General features: G+C 54.9%; 7 protein-coding genes and 1 non-coding gene across 8 annotated transcripts; 4 read left to right on the top strand and 4 right to left on the bottom strand.

The window, feature by feature from the left end:
* Window positions 1-1290: 1290 nt before the first annotated feature.
* On the top strand, window positions 1291-2430 carry BDP81DRAFT_461782 (uncharacterized protein; the record flags this gene model as incomplete). The annotated part of the gene is made up of 1 exon (XM_060593818.1): window positions 1291-2430. The coding sequence occupies one exon, from the start codon at window positions 1291-1293 to the stop codon at window positions 2428-2430; it is 1140 nt and encodes a 379-aa protein (XP_060444148.1).
* A 171-nt stretch (window positions 2431-2601) lies between these two features.
* Window positions 2602-5222, bottom strand: BDP81DRAFT_321693 (acyltransferase; the record flags this gene model as incomplete). Its single annotated transcript, XM_060584640.1, has 3 exons — window positions 2602-3063; window positions 3118-4972; window positions 5065-5222. The coding sequence occupies 3 exons, from the start codon at window positions 5220-5222 to the stop codon at window positions 2602-2604; spliced, it is 2475 nt and encodes an 824-aa protein (XP_060444147.1).
* A 725-nt stretch (window positions 5223-5947) lies between these two features.
* BDP81DRAFT_429848 (Rof/RNase P-like protein) lies at window positions 5948-7021 on the top strand. Its single transcript, XM_060590553.1, has one exon. The coding sequence runs from the start codon at window positions 6025-6027 to the stop codon at window positions 6709-6711; it is 687 nt and encodes a 228-aa protein (XP_060444146.1). The 5' UTR covers window positions 5948-6024; the 3' UTR covers window positions 6712-7021.
* On the bottom strand, window positions 6999-7072 carry BDP81DRAFT_t188. Its single transcript has one exon. It is a non-coding gene; the product is annotated as a tRNA-Asn (tRNA).
* Window positions 7073-7967: 895 nt separating this feature from the next.
* Window positions 7968-9347, top strand: BDP81DRAFT_322036 (uncharacterized protein; the record flags this gene model as incomplete). Its single annotated transcript, XM_060584668.1, has 3 exons — window positions 7968-8318; window positions 8385-8989; window positions 9056-9347. 3 exons carry the CDS (start codon window positions 7968-7970, stop codon window positions 9345-9347), a joined length of 1248 nt encoding a protein of 415 aa, XP_060444145.1.
* Window positions 9348-9862: 515 nt separating this feature from the next.
* On the bottom strand, window positions 9863-12622 carry BDP81DRAFT_461776 (uncharacterized protein; the record flags this gene model as incomplete). The annotated part of the gene is made up of 3 exons (XM_060593817.1): window positions 9863-10077; window positions 10138-12331; window positions 12437-12622. 3 exons carry the CDS (start codon window positions 12620-12622, stop codon window positions 9863-9865), a joined length of 2595 nt encoding a protein of 864 aa, XP_060444144.1.
* A 2312-nt stretch (window positions 12623-14934) lies between these two features.
* Window positions 14935-16720, bottom strand: BDP81DRAFT_39035 (uncharacterized protein). Its single transcript, XM_060587384.1, has 3 exons — window positions 16273-16720; window positions 15971-16168; window positions 14935-15827 (listed from the first exon to the last, which is right to left on the bottom strand). Exons 1-3 carry the CDS (start codon window positions 16428-16430, stop codon window positions 15287-15289), a joined length of 897 nt encoding a protein of 298 aa, XP_060444143.1. The 5' UTR covers window positions 16431-16720; the 3' UTR covers window positions 14935-15286.
* Window positions 16721-17362: 642 nt separating this feature from the next.
* BDP81DRAFT_395122 (glycolipid transfer protein) lies at window positions 17363-18297 on the top strand (the record flags this gene model as incomplete). Its single annotated transcript, XM_060588035.1, has 4 exons — window positions 17363-17507; window positions 17603-17661; window positions 17813-17931; window positions 18003-18297. 4 exons carry the CDS (start codon window positions 17363-17365, stop codon window positions 18295-18297), a joined length of 618 nt encoding a protein of 205 aa, XP_060444142.1.
* Between the last annotated feature and the right edge of the window lie 271 nt (window positions 18298-18568).

Below are 18568 nucleotides of genomic sequence, written 5' to 3'. Positions count from 1 at the left end.
TCACCAAGCATTTGCTTTTACTTTGCGCCATCAGCATCGAGTCCTTGGGATGCTGTGTCACAGCCAGGTGTTTAATCGGCCGGGAGATTGGGCTCCCCCCCCCTCCCCCCCTCCACCCGCCGCAGCCCCAACCTGCAGCAAGCCGAGCCTCGATCTCCTGCGTCTCTTTTTTTCGTCTGAAGTTACCCGGTACTAGCGCATAGCAGTGCTCTGCAGAATAGAAGAATCGGAAGGGAGGGGGGGAAACAAAGGTGCAAAGCGAGAGAGAAATCTGCTACATCTGAGCCGAGATGCCAAGAAAGTGTCTCCAGGCGTGAAACAGAAGATTTGACAAATCGGTGTCAAGACCTGGAGAAATGAATAAGGAAGTTACGGAGCCGAGGTTTTCTACTCACATTCAAAGAATCCGGAGAAAGAGGAGGAAAGAAAAGAGAGAGTCTAATCGAAATTGGGAGCAAGAGTAGATAGGTGCAAGAACGGGAGTGAAGGAGGAGGGGGAAAGGCGGCATGACCTAGCGAAAGTAGCGCCGATTTAATCGGGCATCAGATCGGGGGACCAAGTAAATCGTGCCCAAAGGAAGATGGAAAAAGGTTGACGGCAATCTCGCATGCTCGTGTTGTACGAAAGTTCTCTGGTGCCATGTTGTACGAGGCACTGACCTGGCCATTGTCTTTGTGTAGCATTCAAGATTGGCTCTCTTGCTTTTGCCTGAGAATAGTCCGTGTAACTCCATCACCAGCTGATAAGAGAGAAAGATGGGAAAGAAGATGTGCCGGAGATGATGGGGAAAAGGCGAGTGTGAGAGCATGGGAGACCATGGAGGAGGGCCGTGACAGCGGGAAGTTTGGAGAGGTTATTCAGTGGATATCCGCTGCGAAATCCCCGACGCGGGTGCACACCGAGGCTTCACCTCGATCAGATCGGCGCCAACTTCGGTGAGGCTTCGGTCTGCGGGTTCCGGAAACTCCCACACGGAAACCATCAAGGTCCTCGGTGGATACAACCCCCAAGGCCGCTTATGTCAGTTTATCACGTGCATCAGCCCCACACAAGCTTCCAGAGCTCTTTCTCTTGTGACTCTCACCGAGCTCACCGATAACACCGAGACCGTCGCCTCCATCTCCACCAAACCTCCGTCGTCCCCAAAAATCCGCCGCAGAAACCATCACAGCTTTGGATGACTCTACAAAGCCATTGCGCCTCCACAATGGCCGCAATCCCCTTTCTCCCTCCCTAAGACAATTCATCTTCGATTTCTCATCAATCCACATAATTTCAAATCATCCAAAATGCTCGCCCGCACCCTCCGCGCCGCGGGCGCAAGCACAACCCGTTCCGGCACCTTACAACAACAGCTCCGAACAGCATGCTCCTCCTCCACCCCGTCACGCGGCCCCGAAACCCTTCCCTCAAGTCCAATCCGCGTCCTCCGCACCGTCTCCGCCCTCCGCCACTGGCGCCGCCCCCACGTCCTAAACTACCGCTCCGTCGGCCTCGTCCCGACAATGGGCGCCCTCCACGAAGGCCACCTCTCCCTCATCCGCGCCGCCGCCCGCGAAAACCACCACGTCGTCGTATCAATCTACGTCAACCCGGCCCAATTCGGCATCGCAGAAGACCTGGCGTCCTACCCGGTAACCTGGGCGCGCGACTCAGAGATCCTGCGGAACCTCGACCGCGAGCTAGCCGGCGACGGAGATATGCTCGGCCGCGTGAGCGCCGTGTTCGCGCCGACGACGGGGGAGATGTATCCCTCCGGTTTTCCGGGGCAAGAAGTCGGAAGCAAGGGAAGCTTCGTGACGATCACGCCTGTAGGCGAGGTCCTCGAGGGCGCGAGCAGACCTACCTTTTTCAGGGGCGTCGCGACGGTGTGCATGAAGCTGTTCAACATCGTCCAGCCGGAGCGCGTATACTTTGGCCAAAAGGATGTTCAGCAGACAGTCGTCATCCGCCGCATGGTGGAAGATTTCATGCTCCCCATGGACGTCGTCATCGGCGAGACGACGCGCGCGGACGACGGCCTGGCTCTGAGCTCGCGCAACGTCTACCTCGGCGAGCGTAGACGCAAAGTCGCAACGGTGCTGAACCGCGCGCTGAAAGCAGCGGAGGAAAGGCACCTGCAGGGCGGCGCGCTGGATCGGGAGACGATCCTCGGGGCCGCGAACCAGGTTACGGCTGACGTCCTAGCGGAGCAGTCGAAGCTGGCGCCCAAGGATAGGGTCATGTTTGAGGTGGACTACATCTCGCTGGCGGACTCTGACACCATGCAGGAGATTAACACTGTTGTGCCGACAAAGGGCGGGATTTTGAGCGGTGCTGTTAAGATGCTGCCGGTGGAGGAGCCGCAGCCCGGCGAGGACCTTGGTCATAATGACGGTCCTGCAGTACGCCTCATTGACAACATCATTCTGAAGCCTAACACCCAGTAAGGAGCGACTTGAGGAGTTGGATTTTGGATAGGAATTAAAGACGAGTGATATCACTATCTTACCGCATAATGCTATATAGAATTCTTATAATTTCCGAGAATGCCATGCTTTGCAATCAACAAATACATCGTAAGATCATCACGCTTGACACGTTTACAAGTAATACATCATTTACAGGTGTGCGCGGTTTTCCAGGGACCTACGCCTCCTCTGCTCCTTCACGCTTTTCTTCAGCTGTCGTGCGTCTTCGATACTCAGCAGAGGCGATACCCCCTTGCCGTCAATGTTCCTAGCAGCGTCAAACAATTTGCTTCCCAGCAAGTCTGTCAGACGAAGCACCCGTGTGCTAACGGTCGCACCATCACGACGGTTCTTGCCCTCACGACGACTGGACGCGATCTTCTCGGTAAAGTCCCAGAGCCGGCCAGAGGCGTTGAGGCTGCCGGTCTCCGGGTCGCGAGAGGGGCGCCATTCTGGGTCGAGACGCAAGCGGGGAGGAACCTTGGGATCCTTTGATTTCACAACCTGAAGGATACCCTCCTCTTCAAATCGCTGGTAGGCATTCTTCAATGTCTCCTTGTTGACCGCCTCAAAGTAGCTCAGGTCGCCCTGGTGGTAAAGTGTCTTGCCGAGCTGGGAAGTGTCAGTCACATATACCATATTGAATATCCACATGAGTCCACTTACTACTTGTGCGCTGCCCTGGGCTTTTGCAACCTCGATCCAGATATCATCCTTCTGGCCCAGAGGTGGCGACAAGCCCATCAGCGAGACAGCTGCAAGCCAACTGGCCTCGATAAATGGCCAGATGAGGAAACAATAAAAGTCGTAATTCTCCCGACCAACGACTCGTTCGTGATCTGAAAGACCCACCACAATGACCTTACCCTGGTCATCTCGGTGCAGTTTCAGCACCTTGTCTGCCTCCAGGTCTCGCAGCGTCTTTTCCAAGTTGGCAGCTAGACCTTCGCTGGGGAAGATGAATTCCCCGCGGAACAGTGACGAGAGGAACTGGATCTGGTCTTGCAGCTCTTGGAAGGAGATATCCTGCATGGCCGGGCCACCGCCCTGCTTCACCTTCATGTACATGGCGGCGCTAACAATAGCCTCCGAAATGAACAGATGAATCGTCATGTTGCGGTAGAACGACAGCTGGAAGCGATCGACGGCATAATAGGTAGGCTCTGGAAGGTCCTTTACGACGCCAACCAGCTCCTTGCCCAGAACATCAAGACCGCGCTCGATAATGTCAGAGAGCGGCGCAGCTCCAAAGTGAGCGACTCTGCCGCCCTTTGCACGAACACGATCGGTGAGCCACAGAACGCGGCGCTCGAGTTCCGTCTTGCCTACACCTCTGCCTCTCAGAGTGAGTAAGACTGTTCCTATCAAGGCTGTAGGCATGACGACGGAGACATCATTAATGTCTGACAAGACCTTGTAGCCCAGAATGCGCAGAAGCTTCTGTCGGATAGCTGTGTTTTCGAGGTTCTTTGTGTCCATATTGAGGCCGGTCGGTAGTCTTTCCAGTCTGGTGAGCTGCTCGTTTATGAAACCGCGTAAGCTCCATGGCTCATGGAATCTGACATCGACTCTGCCTAGTCTCAGGGACAAGACTGAAGAACCCCCGGAAAGGAAGTCTGCCAGGTTTTCCTTCTTCTTGGGCACGCCCAGTAGCTCTGTGACGTAGCCCTCAGTCTCAATGACCTTGTCATATTGCGTGCTCACTGGGCATATAATGGCGTCCTCCACACGACCTGACAGGATACTGTCCAAGATAAAGCTGAGGATACCAAACTTGGGAGGCAACAGCTTTCCTGTCCTTGACCGACCACCCTCAATGAAACATTCAAAGTTGTAACCACCTTGTAGCAGGGTGTCGATATATGTTTGCACCAGAGTTGTGTACAAAATGTCGTCGCCGAACGCTCTCCGGATCCACATGGCACCGGCATGCTGCAAGAAGCTTCCTACAAGAGGGAAGTTCAAGTTGTCGCCAGCTACGACGACGGGCAAGCCAAGTCCAAGGCGGTAACAGATGAGCTGCAGAGAAACATAGTCGACGTGTGATCGATGGCAGGGCAGGAATATGATGCTCTGCTTCTTCTTCTCGGCCTCCTCAGCAACCTTCCTCAGCCTCAGAACCTCCTCGCTAGAGACGTGGATGCCTTGGTTATAGGCTCGCAACGTCAACTGTGTGACGAGATAGTACGCGCTTCGGATAAAGGTCTTGCTCTCAAACTTGCAAATCATGTCGTCCGTCATCTTGTCCGCCACCTCTTGGATACCCGACTCGATGACAGCTCGTCTACGCGCGCGCTTCATAACAAAGTCCTTGTCTTGTTGGTTCAGCAGCCCATCTTTTTCTTCGACAGCAACACGCTTCTCAGCAAGATCCGCAATGCGTGACTGCAACAAGGGTGCTGAGAGTACGGCTTCCTTCATCTTATCGCTAAAGCCGGAGTAGAAGATGGGCTGGCCGATGGCATTATCATAGGCGCGCCAGCCGGTACCGGAGACGTAGAGAGAGACTTCGCGGAGGAACCTAATGAAGGGGAAACGAATTAGTCTTGTTCCTGGATCGACATTGAGGCTGAGACCAGTGGGTAGGCGGCCCGGCGCGCAGGTGGTACATACTGTAGCGGTTCCTGGCGGAAGCGTGCCATGTGCTTCATCAGAGCCTCCTCCTTTTCGTCATCGCGTGGTTGGGAGGGCTTGATGTAGCCGCTAGGTTGAAGGGTGATTTGGTCGCCGAGGATCTTCAGATCCGGCGCGGAATCGTCGTTCTTCGCCATTGTTGGGTGAGGATCCGGGAATGTGGTGTGAGTCTGGTCAGTTCGTGACGTCTTCGAAGTGTTCGTGGGGGGGTATCGAGTGAAGCAAGGTAGAAAGAGTGCGCGTGGAAATCGTAGATCTTTGAACCTCGGCCCGTCCGTCCGTGGTTGTTGATAGCTGTGCTAGGTCGTTCTGGGATGCTCCGAAACAGTCCGTCAAAGGTCCCTTGCCATTGCCGACAGTGGAAGAACGCGGCGGAGGATGTAAACTGCCGTACTTGTGTCTTGGGTCCCTCGATCAAAGTCGCAAGATGGCGTTGGAGAAGTGACGGACTGTTGAGACTTGGAGAAAAGGAGATTGGGTCACTTGTATGTGTGTGTTGTGACTTGTGTGGTGTGGAAGATGCGCCGGAGAGCCTCCAAGTCGCATTGTCATTGCCCGCCGGGTTTCTGGGGGAGTTCTGGGTGGACCGTTGAGGTCAAGTGCCACCTGCCCGCCTCTGTTAAGCCGAGCTCCTTCTCCAGTGGCTTTTAGCGGCTTCGGCATGTGAACAAACACTAACCATCCATGTTTGCTGCTGCAGGAGCCACCCTGTCTTGGTGCCTGCCATGGACCAATTGCAGATGGGTACGTACCCACCAACAATCTGGAGGCACTAACATTTAATTTTCCATCTTTCCTGCGCCAACCTTGACTCTTCCATTGCGATCAACAAGCACCACCATCACGAGGACATTCTGCGCCAGCACAGCCATACGGCCACTGAACACTGTTCCAACATCATCGCAGGGCTTTGCATTCTACCAGACTTGGGAACACAGCATGGCTCCCTCAAACCAGCCCATCACACAGGCTCTCCTCGCCCGGGCACACTCTCCCGACAGCGCCAACCGTCTCTTTTCCGAGAAAATCCAGTACCGACCGCTCTACCTCAGACCAAGCTCGCCACCGCCGCCATCAAACGCCCGAGAGACCCGTCGCAAGGCCCGCGAAGAATCAAAAAGGAAACAGAAGCTCAGGCCGAAACCTCTCTCGGCCCGCGAAAGACACAGGCGCGGCCTCTACGAAGTACCCCGCGAGGGCCAAAAATACTCCATCTTCGGACCACTCCACCGCCTTTGGCTGGGCTACATTGAGGAGGTATTGGGCTCTGAGCTATACACAGGCGGTGCCGCTGCATCGGCGAAGCTGAGCGCTGCCGAGTTCCACGGTGCTGCGGTGGAAGTGTCGCGCAGCTCCTGCCCAAGCAGGGTTGGCATCAAGGGCATCGTTATCAAAGACGGCAAATTCGCATTCGAGATCATCACGCCAAAGAACGACATCAAGATTGTACCAAAAGAGGGAACATGGTTCAAATTTGAAGTACCCGTCAAGGAGCCGGACACAGAGTCAACCCCACAAGGCTCCCCGCGGCGATTCGTTTTCGAGGTTCTTGGTGACCAATTCCTGATGCGCGGGGCGGATCGAGCAAACAAAAAGTTCAAGCCTCACTACCTAAAAAACCTATGAGGCGTCCACTCGGCGCATTACGCAGTACGGCATGCGCTAGGCATGTCTCGCACGCTTGCAAATGGTCAAAAGAAAAGGCCGAAAATTGCACACGCAATAATCATGAAATAGTGTATTGCGCTTCAATGCGATGATGGACCTATGAGAGGAAGACGAGAGCGTGGAAAAGAAACGGGGAGGGAAGGAAGATGGGGGACCATTCCAGGGAGCAAAACGTTTTCAGTGCGCTGTAAGAAGTGCAAAAGTTATCACGAAGCGCTCTCAGATGCGGGATCTAACCGCTGAAACTCCCCGAGGTGGGCTCGAACCACCAACCTCCAGATTAACAGTCTGACGCGCTAGCCAATTGTGCCATCGGGGATGAGTTGCTTATTGATGGAAGGCCGAGCCAGTTCCGCGCCTAAGGCGGGGGGCGGAGTCCAGGCCCCTCTGGCGAAAGGCGCCCGCGGCTGAGCGAAGGCTGATCGCGACCAGTACGGCCGTGATGTCGATTCAGGCCGTCTTTCGAAGGCGCGATCGCAAGGAGGCCTTAGCGATTTGACCGTCGTTTGATTTTGATGCATTCTGAGGCGTCTTTGCCTTGTCCGGCATGTATGAGAGCGCCTTCTCAGTGAGTTCGCAATCACCAACATGCTCTGCTTCGTATGTCGTTATTCCATCTCTCTCGTCGTTCTCCGTATTCATTGTTCAGTTAATTCTAGTTCGAAATTGGAACACAGGCGTGTATTTGACCGTCTGGAGATAACGATACCATGAGAGCAGCCGACGATGGCGGGCAATGCTCAGTGATCGCGTTCGTGGGGGGCGACGTTGACTTACAAAAAAGTTTCACGGTAACATCCTGCCACTTACATCAAACGACAATCATCAGAGCGCCTGATGGCAAAAAAAAAGACGCAGAAGCGACGAATTCGCGAGATGGAACCGTGGCACGTCACAGAAAGAGCGCCAGGTTACATAATGGCGGCTACCTGCCTTTGCTAAGAAGAAACGCGACGCGTGCGACCGCACGCCGATGACATCAGGACTCTAGCAAACTGCTCCAGTCGCGCACTCCGCCTCGAAGCTGTTTGCTCACCGCGGCAACCAGTGCTTTCCAAAGCCTTCTTCTCCTCCCAACTCTCACTCCTTTTCCCACTTCAACCGGCACATCATACACTTCCAATTGACTTCTCCTGAGTCTTGTTCTCCTCCAAGGAAAGAAATCCATCCAACCCATCTCACTCCACACCTTACCTCCACCACCAATCTACACCATGGTCACTACAAGAACAAGATCGCGTGCCAACAGTGCCGCCGATGCCAATGGCCACGCAGACTCTTCCGCCGCGGCTGGTGAGAAGCGCGGCATCGAAAAGGATGCTGTCAATGGATCTCCCGATGCCAAGCGTGCGAAGAAGTCGAATGATGATGCCACCCGCCAGACCACCATTGACGAGGCCTTTGAGAAGAAGGATGATTCAGAGTCTAAGAAGGCCGAGGACAAAGCCGAAGCAAAGGAAGAGCCCGCCGACACGGAGATGAAGGACGGCGAAGAAGAGCCCACCAACGGCTCGACGAAGCCAGAGGAGCCAACCAAGGAAGAAGAGGCTGCAATGGCAGAAAAGGTGGAAGAGGTAGAGGAGGCAGAAAAGGCAGACGAAGAGCAAAAGACGAAAGAAGCCACCAAGGAGGACAAACCAGATACAAGCGCAGTAGACGGAGAAACGGCAGAGAAAACAGGCGAAAAGGACAAAATCCCCTCCACCATTCTCGAAAAGGGCATCATCTACTTCTTCTTCCGCGCCCGCGTCAACACCGACGGCGCCGAAGAAGTAGACGACATCGCCCGCAGCTACATGATCCTCCGCCCCCTCGCCACAGACTCCAAGCTGGGCGACGGCCCCATCGGCGACGCGGGCAACACGCGCCTGCTCGCCCTGCCGAAAAAGGTCTTCCCCGAGACGGACCGGGACAAATTCATGGTCTTTGTCGAAAAGGCGGGCGCTTCGTTTGCCGAGCTCAAGGAGCAGTTTTTGTCTGGTGCTGATAATCAGACTAAATCTGGGGTGTCGCATGCGCCTGCTGCCACGCCGGCTGGGGAGGGTGTTTATGTTATTACTAGTAGTGGAAGCGACAGCCATCTTGCGTATATGCTCACCCTGCCTTCTGACCTGGGCGAGGTGCAGAAGGAGCTTGGCCTCAAGGAAAAGGGAAGCTTCATCTTGAGCACGAAGAACCCTTACAAAAAGGGCCCTGCGAATGCTAGTCTCGATCAGACGCCCGATTTCCCAGAGAGGTATGCGACATCACCATGATCCCCCTTTTTTCGGTTGATACAGAGTGCTAACAATATGACCTCTAGCATCAAGGATGACTTCCGCGACCTGCGGTGGACAAACACCAAGCCCGAGCACCTCGACTACCCCTATGCCCAGTTCCTCTTCATCGGCCAGTCGTCTGGCATCAAGAATGCCGTCGAGCCAAAGTCCAAGGACGTCAAGGCGGGCAAGGAGAATCCAGAGGACGTCCTCCAGGAGATTGGAGACGAGGACGAAAAGCGCATGAAGCACCTCTCTGGCGACGACTCGGCTTCCATCTTTGCTGATTTACAGGCGCGGGCCAAGGATTACCCAAAGCTACAGACTACCTTTTAGACAAGGGGGAATATTCATGAGGTAATGGGAAATAAGTAGTCGATATTGAGTACTTTTCTTTTTTTTACATTAGTAGGGCGCAAGGGAGAACAGGAAAATATGACTTGATCGAAAATGAAAATGAAAAAGGCTGTGATGGAGCAACAAACGTAAAATGAGTAATAAAGACCATACTAGTCGTGGTTAAGATCAAACTACGACTTTGACCTCTGTAGGACTAGCACCATATGTCCGAGAAAGCAAGAGAGAATGAAGTATGAGTCAAAGTGAAGGACCTCATTTTTTTTTATTTTATTTTTTTAAAAAAAAGGCTATCATTCATGTGCCCACATTATAACAGTAAGCACGAGAGCCAAAGTGGCCCTTCTTGGTATTAATACATTAATTCACGTTAGTTATTCATAGGGGTGTTTTCCAAAATCCCCCTGCATTCGCATTCCTCCCTTCTTCGCCACTCCATCTTATCCTGAAGAAGAAAAAACCCAAAACAACCCCCCCCCCCCCCCCCGAATTCATTAGGTATAGATACTCTCGGTAATCTGGTTCACCTGTAATCCCTTCTCCGCCATCTCGGCGTCCCGCAAAAAGTCGAGCGGGAACCAGACGAGGTGGCCCTTGATCTGGTCAATCTTTTGCCGCGCGTCCGCCGCGGGCATAAACTGGTCGAAAATGTGGCCTGCCTTGACGCCCTTTGGCGGCAGGTATCTGTCGTAGTCATCAAAGGTTTTGACTAGAGAGAATAATGTCAGCTTAAACATAATTCAAAGGAAAAAGAATAGAGAAAACTTACTGTGGTCATCGGGATCAGCGTGGAACAGGTGACGGTACAAATCCGTGTTCCGCGTAGCGTTACCCGTCCACATCTCCCAAAGCTCATCGTTCATCGGATCCTCGACAAACTTCCACGTGTCGTCGCGGTCCCATGGGTCATTCTCCGCGACGCCCGGCGGACGCGCGTTGGGGTCGTCGGAACCATCCAGCTCCTGCGCGGGCAGGAGGCCAAGGTGCTCGCGCCACAGGTACCGGCGCAGCGAAGTAGCATGCCACCCGGCCTCGTACGGCTGCCCGTCCATGGTGCTCGGCACGCGCTTCGTGTCCTCCATGACGATACTCAGCTCGCTGTCGTGGTATCCCAGCTGGCTGCGGTCGTTGAGGTTGCTGGAGCCGCAGACGACGATGCGGTCGTCGACGATCAACAGCTTGGAGTGGATATACAGCTCCTCCTGGATCCAGTTGCGGATCTCCGTCTCTGGGTCCTCGTCCTCCCACGGCTCGTCTTCGATGGATCCGGAATTAGCCATGGCGTGCTGCGCGACCGAGGTCTTGTTGCTGAGTTGCGTGTCGCCGAGGCTGGCTTCGAAGCGCTTCTTGGCGTCGATTGCGTTTTGGGCCTCGTCGGTCTTGCCGCCGCCGACTTGTTCGGCTTTGCCGCCCATGTGCTCGTCGCGTTCCTTCTCGGTGGGGTCGTTGATGCCGTGGATGCCTGTGCCCATGACCTCTTCGGCTTGCGCGCGCTGCACTTCGGCGTATTTTACGCCCGTGTCCTTTTCTCTCTTCTCGACGGCGGATGTGCGGTTGAGACGGTCGTAGGATCGCAGGTTGAAGAAGAAGATGTGGTTTCTGGGGTCGATGCCCTCCTTCTTGACCTGCTCGAAGATGGAGTGCTCGCCGCGGCAGATTGACTTGTACTGGTAGTCCATGATGGCACGGGTGCCCGTGGCCGCATCGTCTCGGAGGTCACCGGCGAAACCGGGGATGGCGGGGATGAGGACGATGACGCGGAACTTGCGGCCCTCCTTGCCGGCCCTCACAACGGCGTCGACAATGGCACGGCCGATCCTGTTGTGGATCGGTGCCTGCTGGTCGCCGGTGGCGGTGATGAAGAACTGGTTTTCAATGTAGACAAAGTGCTCGGCCTTGCTGATGATCTCACAGTAGGCGTTCTGGATCGAGTGGTCGGTCAGGATACCGCTGGACCAGTCGGCGCTGGACCGTACGATCTGGGCGTGCATGGTTCCCTTGTTCTCCAGGTTTGACAGGCTTCGCTCGTCCAGAGGGTGGGTGAGGTACTCTCCGACGGGATGCTTGGGCCGTTGGACTCCCACGAGGTCCTCGTCTTCGGCCAGGCGGCCGCGCAGCTGGATCCAGTCGAAGCGCTCATCGCGCTTGTACTTGTCGCGCTTGACAAAGTTCCAGCGCAGGACAAAGTGCTCGGCAATGTCGTAGACGGCGGGACCGACGACGCCCATGGATACGTCGTGCCAGGGCATGCGACCGTACTCGGCCTTGCTCAGCTCGTTCTGCTTCCAGTCCTGGACGTTTTGGAAATCCATGATTCTGTTGTTGTTGAAATCCTGTCCGGGCCAGACCTCGTTCTGGACACCCTCGGGATGCGCGTCGGCGAGAGGGTGGGTGTGGCTGTCCCAGCGACCGAAGCACAGATCCAGACCTCCGATGAAGGCCATGGCATAGTCAATGACGATAAACTTCTCATGATGGGCCCAGTAAAAGGTCATGTCGGCGCCGTTGGACAGCACATTGTGATCGGGGTGGCGCATAATCTTGATGTTGCCGTAGCCGGGTGAGCCCTCGGGGCACAGAGCCTGCAGCGCGTGTTTTGTGTGGGCAGAGTTGCACGTCAAGGCGGCCTCGACTTCGCGGTAGACAATGATGTGAATCTGGACACCGGCCTCGGCGCGACGCTTCAGGACCTGGTCCAGCCTCCATTCCTTGTTCTGGTGAGGGGGGCGGCGCAGGAACAGCTCGGGGGACAACCACCAGTCGCAAATGTAGATGGTCTCCTTTGCGGCCTCGAGAGCCTCGGAGACGGCCCAGAAGTAGTCGCGGCCGTCGACGTACCACTTGATCAGGTTGCCGTCGCGCTCCGGGAAGAAAGATTTGAAGCGGTGCTCCTCTCCGATCTTTGTCCGCTTGTCGTCGGTGGCCTTTTCGTGCTCCTCGTCGTGGCGATGGTTGGCGTTGAACTGGTACGCATGTCAGTTGTGCTGGTCGCTTCGAGTAGTTTTCCCATACGGGATGAGCTTCATTGAGAATTCATTGAGAAGGGGGAGGGAGGGCTGTCGTCTTACAAGGTTGGCCAGCTTGCCAATCTGGTGCTTCTTGTGCACCAAGTGGACTTTTGCGTCATGGAGATGGGTGCCCTCAAGCTTGTCCTCCAGCTCGCGGAATGGCTTCTTCAGCTTGTCCATGAAGCCGCCACCGCTACCGCTCTCCTCCTTCTTGTGGCCATGGTCGCTTGTGGTCATGAGCCCCATGATTACGGTTAGGTGGGCGTCGAACGAAGGGGGTATTCGAATTGAAGATGTGCGCAAGCTCTCAAAGTTGGTATCTCTAGGTCATGAAGTCGTGGGGAACGAGGAAAGTTGAAGTTAATGGGTGTGGCTGGTGTGGAGGGGTATCATAGGATGCGCGGGGTATACTAGATGGCGGGGTGAACAAGTCGAAGCATTCCAGCCCAGGTATGCAGCACTCGGATGGGGAAAGGTCAGAGGAAGTGGTAAGCTTCGTGTATCTTGGACTTGTAGGTGTGGGAAAGTATTCGAGAGGAGGAAGAAGAAGAGAAGACGAGACGGAGGAGGAGGAGAATGTCAATGGAGGGACGGCGCGTGGGAAGAGGAAAGTAGCAAAGCTTAAGGGAAAGCTTGAAATTGGAAACCCTGGGCTATGTCATTCCCCTCGTGCGCCGGCGGGAGGACTAAGGTAATCAAGCAGGTTAATTGGGGGCGAGACGTGAGACTTGAGAGTAGTTCGGCCGGAAGCAGGAATCCAAGGCCAAGGAAACGAAGAGAAAATGGAACCAAAGGCGAAGGAGACTCGTCGCACTTGTGAGAAAAGTGTGGGCGCAACGCTGGGACGGTGGGGGGGGGGGGGGGGACTACTTCGTACACACGAACGATTGTTGGTTGGTGAGACAACACGAGACTAAAAGAGGTACTTGTGGATAGTGCGGGATTTGTATGCGGGACCATGTACCTTTCTCTCACCTCGGTATCGGCCCTGCGCAAACAGGCACGTAGTCATCGTCGCAGTCACGGATAATTACAGTCACACTCGATTTCAAGGCGGGGCCAATGTGACGATCCGCTGGGTCGAACGACTCGAGTCTTGGACGACGGTCGCAAACCAGTGAGCCCTTGTTACTTGTGCCTGTGGTGATCCGGATGCAAGATTCGAGCCCCTGTCTGCCCGTCAGGGACAACATCGAATCCAGCCAAGCTCCCACCCTCCATTTGCCAGCCTCCGAGGGAAAACGATCCCCAAGGGTACCTAGTTTGACTTGTGACCAGCAGTGCAGCGGAACAGTAGGAGTACGGAGTAGACCAGCAGCATGCAATGCCACGCGTCTTGCGCCTCTTCTTTCAGCCGTTGGGACCACAGTTAAGAGGCTGGGAAGACTGCGCAAGCTGGAATGAGTTTAAGGAGCTCCATTGCTCAGCTTGGCAAGGGCTCGCGTGCTTCCCCGTAATGACCGGGCTATCCGTATATCAAAGTCAAAGCAAGAGACTTAAAAACATCAACCTCGCTCTCTCTCTTCCAAACTTCTGTCAGATACCTACAAGAATCAGGGGTGACCGGTGAGCTGAAAGCTTTGGAAACAAAAACGTAAAAGAACGCCTGCCCCGCGCTCGGTGCGCCGGTCACAGGGAAGGTCCCGTCCGTTTTGGCGGTTTGAATTGGTCAACGGAACGCCGTCACTGGTTCCAGGCTTTCAAAGGTGGGGCGAGCTACTCTATTTTCGTCTTGACGTCATGTCCAGCACGTCAGTCACGGTATGTACCTACCTTCTGGCAATGGAAGCTGATAAGATGTGATCCAGCGGATCTTATCGATAAGACCCAGCCTCCCATCCCCGTCGAAAGCCGCATCTTCTGCCCAGCTGTGTGAACTGCGACATGCACCAAGCTGCAGCCTGCCAGCTCTTCTGAATTGTCGAGTCCTAGTTGTGATTGCACGACAGCCCAGCCCGGTACGATGCATAGGGCGAGATAAGAGCATGGCACATGTGCCGAACTCCGGCTTGTCCTTGTCACGGCGCCATTGCGAGCCCGTTGCTGGCCGTCCTTCGCAAGTTTGCACTGGACTGGACTGGACTGGACTGGACTGGTACCGAGTGGAAGGGTGGAAACCTGAATTTCGCGTTTCTAGACCTCTGTCGGGCTTGTCCATGACACTGACCGTGACGTCACAACATCGGCAGATCGTACTGCCTGCCATTGACTGCTCGGGGATACTGGTCCCATTCTTGTTTTGGCCATGTGGTAAGCAGATACTTTGTGCTACCTATTTTGGAGATGGAGTATGGACGTTTCGAAACTCAATTGGGCTTTTCTAATGTTCCCGTGGTCGTAAATTTTGAGTTTTTGAGTTGAAGTTGGCGTGAGGTCTGCAGTATCGCTACTTCAAGCGGGCAGCGAACCGCCATGAGATTTGAGTAGCTTAATGCACGTGATGTAGGTGTGGTCGGGAAGCATCTGGGCCGTTGAGCCGTTGAATCAATTAATTGCTGCATCTAAGATTCTCCACGTCCCTCGGAAGCCACCATATTTCATCGCGAGTATCGTAGGCATCGTCATGATGTCAGATTCTCTCAACTGATATCGAGCGAACCCAAGGTCTAAAGAAATCGACCATAAGCATGATCGCTCAAGGTCGAGGGAGGCGTGCTATCAGATCTGCTCGATCCAATCGTGTTCATCGTCAGTGATCCTCGATCTACCCAAGGACACAGCTTGGTCCTGTCTTCCCACGTGTATCTACCCATGCGCGCGCGCTACCATTCAACGTCGTGTCTTGAATCCAAGCACAACATCAACGTCCCAAATACGCCCCCTTAGGTTTGTCTCGTTCCAATAACCAAAGTAAGACAACCACGGCAAAACAAACCGTCCGGCATTCCCGCTTCTCAGCCGTCCCGGTCATCAGTGAAACACCAACGCCCGAATATCAATGCTCTGCCGACACTCCATCCCATCCATCTCCGGGTCCCGAAAAGCACAATGCGCCGCTCTCCGGACAACCGATGTATCCGAATCAAAACACTTGATAAACAATGCCTCGTCCGACCGCTGCCCGTCCAAGAAGTACCACCGGTGTGACGGATTCGGCTTAATCGTCCACGTCTCAGCCCGGTGGCGGGGATAAATAATCGCCCCCGGAACGAGGTCCTCCTCCGCGACCGTGGTTCCGTCCGCCACGGCCAGCGGGTCCCGCCGCACCGTCTCGATGGGCCGCCAGATATTGATGATCTGGAACCGACGCTTCTCCTTGTCTAGGAGCTTCTCGGCCTCGTCCGCGCCGAGGTGGTGCCTCGCCATCATGACGGCGCCGTCGTAGGACTGATCCACGTGCGCCTTGTGCAGGGGACCGCGGTGCTCCGTGTTGCGTTCGCCTAGGCTGTGCCAGTTTGCCGGCCCGCGGCGGATCTGGTGGTTGAAGATGACGACCCGGCTTGCTCCCGTGCTATGTGGTGTTTGAACCCCTGGTGAGCATGGGCCCTCAATTGTGAATGTTGGCCCCCCACTGTTGTCTATAACAACCCTTACACCGCCCAAAGCCTGCCCACTTTGCGGCCGGCTTAATAAATGAAAGCGTGCAAGACTTACATTTTCTTGTACAGCTTCTCCATCTCGGGGTAGTAGACGCCCTTGACCCGTTCCTCGTCTGTAAAGTCCGTCTCGATGCTGGTGTGGCGGACGTACTGGAAGCCGTGGGTGTCGAGAGTGTACTTGTCCTCTTCGCCTCTGATGTCGGAGACGGTGACGGTGCGAGGGGTCATTTTTCTCTCATTTGTTACTTTTTGACTGGAGTTGAACAGAAAACATGAGTATGCTGAGCCATTGACACGGTACTCCGTACTCGAGAGACGTGAACTCTCAAAGACATGGATATTGAAAAGCGGCCTTACCCCCCTACAACGATTGGGGTCGGAAGGGTCCCATCTCCAGGGTCGTCGTAGTAGTTAATGGTGGTGACGACTGCACGCCTCTCCGGTCTCTCGGCCTCTGTGGACTTTGCCTGTGCTGCGCCTGGCAGTGGCTGTTGCTGTGTTGTTCCCACGGCCATGTTTGTTTCTCTGATGAAATGCTGGATATCGTGTCACAGGGAAGTCAGTCTCGGGATGGTGGTCGTGAGCTTGGAGACTCAGTTCATCTCGTTCTGTATTGTCTGAAGGGTAGGTACTTGGGTACTCTGGTATGTACGAAGATGACTTATATGCTGAATTGTAAGCGTAAATAAGAACGGAAACACTACTCAAGGGCAGGCAGTATATCAGATGAAGGCAACATAAACAACATAAACCCAAGGGAGTATCTCAAGATCAAGATCAGAAACGCAGTAGTGGTCCCTCATCTGCGAACTGGAGGCGTGCGAGGGGAGTCCCTGGGCCCAGCCGCCGGCACGGCAGAGGGACGAGGGCCGACTGGTCGGAGCTCCGCCTTCTCCTTTTTCCGCGACCCCGCGATGAGCCGTGCCCTATGCGTCCATGCACTGTCCTGTCTGCATGTGATCCGGGCTGAACGGGATGAGGGGTAATCATTATCCGCACTGTACCAACGTATCAGGAACGAGCAGCCGGTGAAGTGGATCATATGACCCCACTGTGACAGCTCGGGTTTAGCGTGTTGGATCTCCAATGGGCGGTCCAGGTCCCAGGTGGTGGGGTTTCCAGGGAGAGGTCCCCGCCATGGCCCATGAGAAGCTCCTGCTGCTGTTGCTAAGGTACTGGAGGTGGATTGCTGCTGCTGCTGCTGCTGCTGCCGCTGTTGCGTATGCGTGGCTTCCCGGGGGGCCATTGGATTTGCTTGACCGCCCCTCGATTCCCGTCCCGACCCTTTTTTGGGTTTCGCTTCTCGTCTGAACAGCTCCTGGAACATCTGCTTTTGCCTAACTACATCTTCTCCCTTTCTTCTACCACTTCTAAAACCTCTACCTTTCTTTCTCTCTCATCAAACACATCTTTCAAGCACATCAACACCCCCCCAAAATCAGACACAATGGCCGCTCAGATCCCCCCCGGAGGCACTTACCTTGACACCTTCAAGAAGTCCTTTGTCGATGTCAAGCCCGACGCCGACAAGGAGAATGCCATCCCTACCTCCGACTTCCTTGATGCCTCCGAGTCTCTGACGACCATCTTTGGTATGTTCTCCCTGCGTGGCTGCTCTATCTCAACCCCAGAGAAAACAACACGGATTTGGCGATTTCATGTCTCTAACAACCATCCCCTCTTCTAGATGCTCTTGGAGGCGTTGCTTTCGGTCCCGTCAAGAGCGACATGGGCGGCAACATCAAGGTACGACTTGACCCCTTTCGATACCCCCGACACTCTCTACCACATGTCCCGAATCGTCCCTTATCACGAAGCTCGGATGACACCATACGGCTCCTTCAAAAATACCCTTGCCACCTCGACGAACAATAGCTGACTTGTTCTCCTTGTGCAGAAACTCCGTGAGCGCCAGCTGGCTGCTCCCGGTGAGTCCGCCACCCTTCAGGAGCTCGTCAAGGCCGAGCTGGCCACCAAGAAGCACGTTGCCACCGAAGGTCTCCTCTGGCTGGTTCGGTAAGTCTGCCCCTGAGAACCCCTGGAGAACGATGACACAGCGAACGAAACTAACAATGCCAATCTACCAGCGGCCTCGAGTTCACCTGCATCGCCCTGAGCCAGAACCTCGCCAAGGAGTCCGAGGAGCTCTCCGAGTCCTTCCGCAACGCCTACGCCACCACCCTCAAGCCCCACCACAGCTTCCTGGTCAAGCCCATCTTCAGCGCCGCCCTGAGCGCCTGCCCCTACCGCAAGGACTTCTACGCCAAGCTCGGCGCCGACCAGGACAAGGTCGCCGCGGAGCTCCGTGTCTACCTCGCCTCCCTCGAGAAGATTGTCGGCATCCTCAAGGGCTTCCTTGCCAGCAAGGACGCCAAGTGGTAAGCGCAGACAATGCTCTTGTGCACGCTGACCGAGAAGAACAAAAGCTCTCCAAGGAATGTGGGGACCAAAGAAAAAGAGAAATAAAGAACGAACCATGACGATATGATGGCAAGAACAACATGTTCGTGTCAGTGTCCGCTGCGATGCTAGTACATTGCCAGCCACGAGCCACTTTACGCAGTCTAGAAATGAATCACAACCTCGAAGCTTGAACCAATTATCTTCTTTGATGAGCTTGATACCAAATAACAATGCCGAGCCTACACAATTA

The sequence above is a fragment of the Colletotrichum phormii genome, assembly GCF_030913505.1.
Source record: "Colletotrichum phormii strain CBS 102054 chromosome Unknown BDP81scaffold_12, whole genome shotgun sequence".
Lineage (NCBI taxonomy): Eukaryota > Fungi > Ascomycota > Sordariomycetes > Glomerellales > Glomerellaceae > Colletotrichum > Colletotrichum phormii.
Note: the sequence above shows the minus strand (reverse complement) of the source record. Positions and strands in the feature narration are given on the sequence as shown.